The sequence below is a fragment of the Polyodon spathula genome, chromosome 15 (assembly GCF_017654505.1).
Source record: "Polyodon spathula isolate WHYD16114869_AA chromosome 15, ASM1765450v1, whole genome shotgun sequence".
Classification (NCBI taxonomy): Eukaryota; Metazoa; Chordata; class Actinopteri; order Acipenseriformes; family Polyodontidae; genus Polyodon; species Polyodon spathula.
In genome coordinates, this window is record NC_054548.1 from 19,886,635 (window position 1) to 19,895,975 (window position 9,341).

Sequence of the window (9,341 nt, forward strand, 5' to 3'; positions counted from 1 at the left end):
AGCCCCTCCCTCGAGTGCCAGTGCAGTGCAGTGTTTGGCTGTTCAATGAATCCTCCCTCAGATGTGAGAAATCAGTCTGTTTTAAATTCACAAATGTCATTTCATCTCGAAAAATGTTACTATAAATGGCAATGTTCAAAATAATGTTTATGGCAAATAAAAAAAGTACTAAATATGTTACGATCAAACAGTCTTCAGGGACTATTTTTTCTCAGTGGAAGGAAAGTATATATATATGATAATATATATATATATATATATATATATATATATAAGATATATATATATAAATATTATATATATATTATGGATAACAAAAGAACTGACATACTGGCATAGCCACGACATGATGCATGTATATAAAAATAAAAACAAAAACAAATATATCCAAACATTTGAATCAGAGACACTGACAAGCTTTAAGTTTGAGTTAATTATTATTATTATTTTTTTTTTGTTTCAATCTTAATTCATTATAGTTTGGTGTATAAGCTTTGAAAATGTTCATCACAGGTAGGAAACTAACAGAAAGCCACAGCTAGGAATTTGACAGCGATGGTCTGACCTGGCTCCCTGGTTAAAACTTCAGACTTTAGGTGAAGGCGGCAAATCTAGCAAACTCTTGACTGGCTGTTGTCTTGTCACTGCTTCAACAGACAGAGATGGTGTGGGATTGAATTCCCTGGCAAACATTTTCATTGGCACCCTGGAAATACCTGTGGGGAAAGTGACCATATTTCTTCATGCATGCAAAATTAGGCAAGTAGCAAATAAAACTCAATGAACTCAAGTTACCTTGAACTGTCTTTCAACAAACTGCACAGAAAAAAAAAACATGGAATCCTGAGAACTTGACCAGACATCTGAGCCCATTTATATAAAACCTGCACTAACCACACACTGAATATTAGGATGTCAATAACACATTTTATATAAACTTGTTAAAAAAGAAAATATATAAATCATGGCTTTATATACTCTGGCCTGTTTTCTTTTTGCAATCACAAGACTTGACTGCTCAAAGCAAAAATTTAACGTGTTCAAACAGAACACACACAGTTCTCTTAAAAGACTTGTTTTCACACATCTCCCCTCAAATGACTGTACTCAATAAACAATGCAGTATGCAGGCATACTGAGCATTTTATATATCCCCATATAGACTTTACCATGGGAAATTTTCAATGCAAGTTTCTCCTGCTTATGCTATTTATTGATGTGCTTTGGCATAGTTTACCATGATTTTTACCAAACATTTCCATACATATCTATGCTTTAGCATTCTCTCCTGGGCATTAGCATGCTTCGATTTGGCTTTTGTACAGTTTTTTGTATTTTTACCATTAATATATCACATTAACCTGTATAAAGGTTAACACCTGATTTGTTTATCTATAGTTTAGCTACAATACATTATCAAGAGGAATGTTAGAGATGAATGTCTTTACCCAGCTACCTGGTACGGCATGTTGTAGTTATTTTAATATGGATTTTACAGTCAGCTGCTGTAATGAAGCATTACACGACTTAAATATTCAGTTTGAGAGAGCAAGAAACAGGCTTCATACTGTTTTTGATTTCATTTTGTTATTCTTGTTAATGTGAATGAAACTGGTGCATTGATAAAGGCACAAGCCAAATTGTTTGTCTGCATGACTTAGTGACATTAGAAGTGGATTTGCTGAGGTGAATATGTATTTGTTTATTCATTTATTTTTATACAGGTAGACAACAGTCAAGGTTGGAACAGTAAATTACAATCTCCCCACCCATCCACTTTGAAGGATAAGCGATGACTTTCAATTACAGAAGAAATTAGTGCTGAAAATAAAATGGGTAGTATGATAAAACTGAATATACTGCACAGTACAAGGGGGGCAACATGCTTAAGTGTAATAAAGTAAACAAGCATTGACCATAACACCAATGAAGGTTCTAGAAACTTGATTTAGGATTTACTGCAAATATTTTAAAAATGTAATCTCAAGGACATATTCTGAGGCTGTTGCAAAAAATTAAACATATAGATGCATACATACATACAATAATACATGAGTGTGTGCATACATACATACCTACATACATACATAATGTACAAAAAAAATGTTCAAAATGGGAAGACAGTTCAGTGTTGAATTCCTATCACTTGCCTGGCAATCTGTAGACATGGTCTAACAATGCTACCTTTACAACAGAAACTTAGTGTGTTACTAATTATGTCTGCTAAACTTTGCATTCCTCCAGCCATCGGTCCAGCTATCTTTTGATCCATCAGCTTGCCTGCCTGGTCAGTCGGATTGACTAATGCATAACATATAAACTGACGATTAAAAAACAACCCCCCCCCCCAAAAAACAAAACAAAACAAAACAAAACAAAAACAAACAAAAAACAAACAAATGAAAACTGAAATTTACAATGATTATTAGAGAAAAACATTTCTTACAGGGTTCAGGTACATTTTCTTGGCAATAATCTGGCGCCATCTAGTCGAGATATGTGTTCAGATGTGTTCCTTCCCTAAAATAAGACACTCTTCAAATAGCAAATACGTTAAATAAAGTTTCATGTTTGTAAAACTAATCTTCGTTGTTGTTAAACACCTATGTAATAATAAAATTCATGTTGGAGCCAAAACAGCGACCACAGGAACGTTTTGGAACGCTCAGTTTCATAAGTTTGGTTTTTCAGTATAATACGACACTAATAATAAGCAAATATCCTAGTATTGCTGTATTACTGTTTAATATAGTTTTATTTTTACAAAGGGACTTAGCTCATTTAGCTACAGTATCATTCTCATTTTCTAGCGGAACAAAATCCTGGTAATATGTTCCAGTCCAATACACTGTGATAGCAAACTCGCATTTGCAAACCGTACATTTGTACTAATCTACAAGGTATGTCACGAGTTACATACACCGTTAACCCCTGCAATTATTTAGAAGACATTAAAGGAAAGTCAGGGTAGCTTTGCGGGGTGTGCTTATCAGTGGTCAGTGATGTGATGCACGAAAATGTAGCGCTTAAAGCCTAATGTTCGTAATTCCCCTCTTTTTTGGTTCAGAACAACTCACTGGATTTGCCATTGCTATTTTGTCCCGCAAAAGGTAGGCAGATATTATTATTAATTCATACCACAATATGTGTGTCATATATGTTGCAGTTATTCAAATAATACCTAACACAATTTGAGAAAACGTATTTTCTTTGATTTAAATCACGTTAAAAAAATATATCAACTTTAATAGTGCAATTTAAAATGTTTCTAATCTAGAATGATACCCTCACTCAGCTCTGAAAAATACATTCAGATGTGCTGTTTGTTCATTCTATCCTACCTTAGTTATATTTTTGGTAGGAACATACTACTGCACATAAGGTATTTTAAATACTATAAGGGTTCGTCATGTTAATGTTACGAAATTAAAATTAAAAAACACATTGAGCGTGCTTAAGAGAATTTTAAATATAAAACATAATTGTGTTTTTCTAGTTTTGTAAAATATTAACCAATTTTAGACTAATAAATGCTTTGGAAAGATGGCTTTAAGCCTATAATGATAGTTTGCAGGATTCTTGGTAATTTGTTTTTAGTGAATATGATTTAAAAAAATATTGCAAATCAGTTTTAGAAAACAGAAGAAAAAAACCCACAAATTCTAAAGAACTTTGTTTACTACACCTTGAAGCCTAGCCCAAGGATTACATTTGAAATATAGCGCCTTTATCCTTATAGTGGCCTTTTTATTTACTCAAACATTAACAGTTGTAATCTTATGTTTGAAATAAATAAATGCAAAAGAGTTATCATAGCTTTTGTTATTTGATATTACCTTTAGTGGCATCATAACTAAAATTGAATCTGCAGGTATGTTAATAGATCTGCACCAACCTAAAACCCTAAATACACACATGCAAAAATATAGAAGCAAACCTCAGACAGATCCATTTGTTAAATAAAATGTTTTTTTCTAACAGGATCCATTTGAACACAGTCATGTCAGACACCGAAATTACCAACATATTTGAAAAAATCATGAAAGACTACTTGGACGAACGTCATCGCAACGTCACGGCCAGTAAAGAGGTCCTGGGCCAGACTCTTGAGACACAGGAGCTTTGTGGCTCTGATCTGTATGTGGCGTTGTTAATGGGAATCCTCTCCATCTTCATCATGGTCACGCTGGTGAGCGCGGTCAGGTCCAAAAGGAGAGAGCATTCGGAGGATCCCTATCACAACTACATCAAAACGGATCTGAACCTGGGGGATCTCAGCCGTCACATACAGGAAAACAAAGGAGTCTGGGAATGTAATGATGTCGGAACCCCGTCTCCATAGTGTCCATGTGCTTTCCTTAGCTTCAGTGTCCCATTCTTACTGTTGATATTTCCTTCCCCTGTTACATGTGATCGTATTATATTGCAGTCATATGAACTGAATCAATTGCTTCATTTTGTATTGGTATCATTATTTATTTACGTAGACAATTTTGACGCAAAAAGAAGCAAACATTCTATTTTATGATACACCAGGATAGTATTTCAACTTTTTCAACACTCACTAAGTTGAAAACTGTTATTTCCCTAATTCATTTTCATCACTAAAATAGTTTCTCAATTTTTTGCACATCGTTATGCTGCCATTTAGTAAGGAGTATTAGATTTTCACAAGAACATTTTGGAACTAATCTTAACTTTAACAGAGCTGACAAAGTCCTATGAAGAGTTGGTTCAATAGGGTTTTAAAAGTTTATGCTGTTGCTAAACAAGCACTTGAATTGGTCCTTTATGAAAATGAACTATCTGAATACTTCTCATTTGGTGTGTTAATCCCATGGTTAACCACAGTATACTGTAATCTACTAGTTTACCTCATTTGGGGTTTCAGACATTGTGTATGCATGAGATATTTCACAGAGAAGACTGAAACGTTGATTTATCTATTTCCTCATTTGGTTTTCAAGTGTGACATGGAAGAGACAGTGTCCATTTTGATATTATTAACATACCAACAAGGGCTAGCAACTGTGCCGTTCTCAATCTTCATCAACCAGGGTCATTAATGGTCAATCATATACATTTTAACACATGGTGACTATAACTTCATAGGGGTCATGTAATGAGTGAAAATAAGGACAATAAATATTATTCTGAGTAGGCTTTGTTAAAATTGACATTTAAACACAACCTTATTGGGCCACTTTCAGTGTTTTGGAGTGTATAAAAATGTATATTATAAATGATGCCGTAACTGCTGCTTCTTTACACAGAACCCTGCTTTGTTTAATCAGCTATGCAAGGTACCCCTCAGCTTACCAGACAGTGAGATACCACAGTGTGAGGGTGAGGTGAGTCAGTGAGTTTAGAAAAGGAATAGATGGGTAAGTGCTTTATGTTGTAGAAAAGAAAACACTCCTTGAAAACCTACAAACGAAAAATCTGAAGTTTCATGTTGCTTGACTCCAATTTTAGCCAAAACTCTTTACACACGATCCTAAATGTGAGAGAAAAAGTCATATTTAAATTTAAAATCAAATGAAGAAAAACATTTTGAGGCAATTGAAAATGACAGTCGTTTAAGCACGTTAAGTTTGTTTTATTATTCTTCCTCTTTGGACGTGATAGAGCACTGTTCATACAAACTCTTTATAACCTTGAAAAAGCTTTGTGCAACATTCCTAACAGGTTGCAACAGTCTGAAAACAAAGCCACTGGTCAATAACACATTTTCTGTGTGACATGTAAGTAAACAGTGTCTACGAGATAAATGAAATGCCATACAAACGAACCATTCAAACTGCGCTATACAGTACATTACTGCTTTCATAGGAAATAGGTCACCACATTCCTTGCTGCTATTATACTGAACTTCCAAGTGGGTCTTAAATATTCCAAGTTGTTGTTGCATTTAAAGGTAAGGTCGAGCCATTGCTGATGACTACAAAATATAACATTTTTACTGCATGCTTTTGATAGGCGTTTAGGCTTTTGTTTAAATCTTAAAACTGTGTTAAAATGCAATTGCAGGAGGTCATTTTATTAGTAAATGTACAAGAGGGATAGGATGATGGACAGCTCTACATATTTTTTTTTTAAATCATACATTGAATTGAAATGCAAATGCCATGAATGCTATGTGTTGAATAAACGTTTTTATAGTTCGAGATTAACAGCAGTCTAGCAGCATATATTAGTCTAATCCACTTTTATGTAACCGGTTCCTGGACTTTGCTTTATCTATGCGTCAGATTATTCTTTTAAAATAATTATTAAAAAAAAAAACAAAAAAAAAAAAAAAAAAACCTTATGATTCCGATACACTTTACTGCTTCCGAAAATTTAGAAAAGACATATCTAAAGCTGCATTTATGTGTAGATGTACTCCACAAACTTTTGTAAGCTTGTGAGGTTGTTTATAAAATAACCAATTCCGTTACTCATAGTGTAACCCAGGGCAAGTTGCTTGATCTTCTTGTTCCTCTCCTGCAATACTGAGTAGAATCAGGGCCAGTTCTTAAATGCTAGGGCTGGATTTTCCCATCATTAAGTTGCATTGATCATTTTAAGTAAATCCCTCAGTTAAATGTATATGTAATATGAAAATGCATGTATTTTAAGACTGAAGAGAATATACTGTGTGTAGTGTAATTATAGCAAGTGTGATTATAGCATTATATGTGACCTTGCTAAAGTAAATAAGACACGCCTTATCTTCATAACACAGTGGCAAAGTGTGCCAATGTTTCTTTTGGGCTGATGCATGACTGATTTTGAAAATACATTTAAATAAACTAAGGTACCTTGGAGAGCTGTTAGAAACGACTGTAAATAAATGAATTGTCTCTGTGTAGAACTTCCTGAAAGATGTCAGATCTTGCTAATCTCACGCGGACCTTGGAAGATGCCTTTAAGAAGGTCTTTACCAACTACATGAACAGCTGGCAGATGAATGAAACAAAGGCAGAGAAGACCTTGGACGACAGACTGGCAGCAGAGAATTTCAACGACGTTGTCTGGTATCTGATGGTCATGATTGGGATGTTTTCCTTCATCATCGTGGCGATCCTGGTGAGCACGGTGAAATCCAAACGGAGAGAGCATTCCAACGACCCTTACCACAGGTACATTGAGGAGGACTGGACTGCCAAGCTGAAGAATCAGATCTTAATCATGGAAAACCCAATGGCGAACTGAGAGCTCTGAGAATCAATAATACAAAATAAATAAATAGTGAAATGTACATCCATTAAAAAAAAATACAATAGTATTGTTAAAAAAGAAACAAAAAAAAAAACAACATTATGTGGTGTTGTATATTTCTGCAGAACCCAAAAATTACAAACCTGCTGTACACCAGACTTTACTGTAATGGAGATGGCATGCAGTATTTATACAATATTTATGTCTTCCATGACTATCCTTGCCAGACATGACAAAGGTGGCCTGGTGTATGTGAGCTTAAACACACAATATGTGTTTTTAAATGTCATAAAGAAAATGGGCTTAATTTAATTGATCTACACAGCACTGGATCTAAACACAGACACTGCAATCATTGAAATGTGTGTATCATGGTTTTGAAATTTAAACATCTTATCAGTGCAATTTAAGGTTAAGGTATTTCTGCTCCTTTGGTTGACTAGGCTGCTTTCTCTTGGGATGTCCAATGTCTTTTTATTTTCTGCAAATGTAAATACAACTCCTAATGATTCAGATGTTGAAAATTTAGCAAAGACTCCCATTATACTCTGTCTAGAACATTTCAATGTGGTGATAATATGCAGAGCGGAACATTAAAGGGACTAACAAGTGTTTCACTGTATCTATATAGATTGCAGCAACCAGAAAGCGAGTGATCAGCAACTGACTTTGTATCAGAGTTTGGAAACATAGTGATTACAAAAAATATTATAATAGCATTTAATTTTAAATTAATCAATATATATATAATATATATAATATATATAATATATATATATATATATATATATATATATATATATATATATATATATATATATATATATATTATTGAAAGGGATATATTTGAAAATTGGCCATTTATTTTATAAAGCATTTGTATGCTGATAAATATAAAGGACTATAATAAACAACAGCCCTTGATCTTGCTATTAAAAATGTCTGATGTTTATATTCCTTTATTACCACCAATAAAGCAATAGTAAATGATTCAGACTGCAACGGATTTATAGTTTATGAATACAGACCTACATCTGCATAAGTAACCTTTTTAATTATTGCACATGGAAGACCTTGCCTCCAAAAACAAGAACAAACAAGCAATCTTGAAGTATATATTGCAGCTTAACAATAAAGGTCTTAGCAATAGATTAGAACATTTCATTACACATAAGCAGAACACGACCGTCATTGTGTTGTTTTTTCCAAATTGAATGCTGAAAGTCATTTTAAAAATCAATAATGTTCACATATACCAAGTAAATTCTATAGCTAATGTATTATTACTTCATCTGATGCAGAGAGTGCAAACACCAAGCTGGCCTAATGTTTGTTCTTCATTTCAAACTGAGATCTTGCATTAACCCAATGCCTGGTTTCATAATAAAATACATTTCCCCGAAGGACTGCCTTGACCTTTTAAAGAAATCAGTGCCCCCTTTACAGTAGCAGACAGTATTTATAAGACATACATTTAACACCTACACGTGGAACTTTATTACAACATTTCTGCCAGACTCATAATCAAAACCAACCCTAACGGTGACCCCTACCTATCCATAAATCTAACCCTAATCAAACCCAACCCTAACCTTAACCCCTACTCTAGCTGTAAATCTAACCCTAATCAAACCCAAATCTAACCCTAACCCCTACCCTAGTCGTAAATCTAACCCTTGCCCTACAGTATAACTCAAATGATTCTATTTACCAAACAATCTTATAAAATGTTCTGATTTGTAATACGTATTTACAGGTTTATACTTCATTTTGTTACACAAACATTATAGAAATATCAAAGCAAGAAAGTGTGTTGCTGTGGTGTAAGGAGTGGAGAGATTGGCCATTTGATGATGGAGGAAGGTGATGTGGTCTGAGGCACTATGAGGATTAGGTCTGTGTCTGCTGTCAGATAGTGTTAGCAGTATTGAAGGCTGCGCTTGAGGAGTCTCACAGGTTTTAGATACACTCCTTGTAATGTCTGAAATATGAAATTCAGAATTGAGTGCTGTGGTGCTGCAATGAAGTCTGGATCCAAAGAAAAGTTTTTTATTTGTGGCCTACCAGCAGATGGTAGCAGAGGACATGAATTATGATACTGTTACTGGTAGCACTGCTAGTACAAACAGTATGCCAGG

At 34.2% G+C, this 9,341-nt stretch overlaps 1 protein-coding gene across 3 annotated transcripts; it reads left to right on the forward strand.

The window, feature by feature from the left end:
• Nucleotides 1-2,379: 2,379 nt before the first annotated feature.
• Nucleotides 2,380-7,902, forward strand: LOC121327689 (potassium voltage-gated channel subfamily E member 2-like). 3 transcript variants are annotated; one of them, XM_041271834.1, is made up of 3 exons: nucleotides 2,380-3,110; nucleotides 3,982-5,917; nucleotides 6,855-7,902. In XM_041271834.1, the coding sequence occupies exon 3, from the start codon at nucleotides 6,868-6,870 to the stop codon at nucleotides 7,195-7,197; it is 330 nt and encodes a 109-aa protein (XP_041127768.1). In that variant the 5' UTR covers nucleotides 2,380-3,110; nucleotides 3,982-5,917; nucleotides 6,855-6,867; the 3' UTR covers nucleotides 7,198-7,902. The 3 variants fall into 3 exon arrangements, with proteins under 3 accessions (XP_041127768.1, XP_041127769.1, XP_041127767.1); XM_041271835.1 differs by having other exon boundaries at nucleotides 3,982-5,351; XM_041271833.1 differs by having other exon boundaries at nucleotides 3,982-6,861.
• The last annotated feature ends 1,439 nt before the right edge of the window (nucleotides 7,903-9,341 follow it).

Excerpts from the sequence above, each read along its gene's own strand:
- LOC121327689 (XM_041271833.1), top strand. The coding sequence starts at position 3,037 with ATGTTCGTAATTCCCCTCTTTTTTGGTTCAGAACAACTCACTGGATTT. Across the intron at positions 3,111-3,981 it reads GCTATTTTGTCCCGCAAAAG|GATCCATTTGAACACAGTCA; the intron begins GTAGGCAGATAT and ends TTTTTCTAACAG.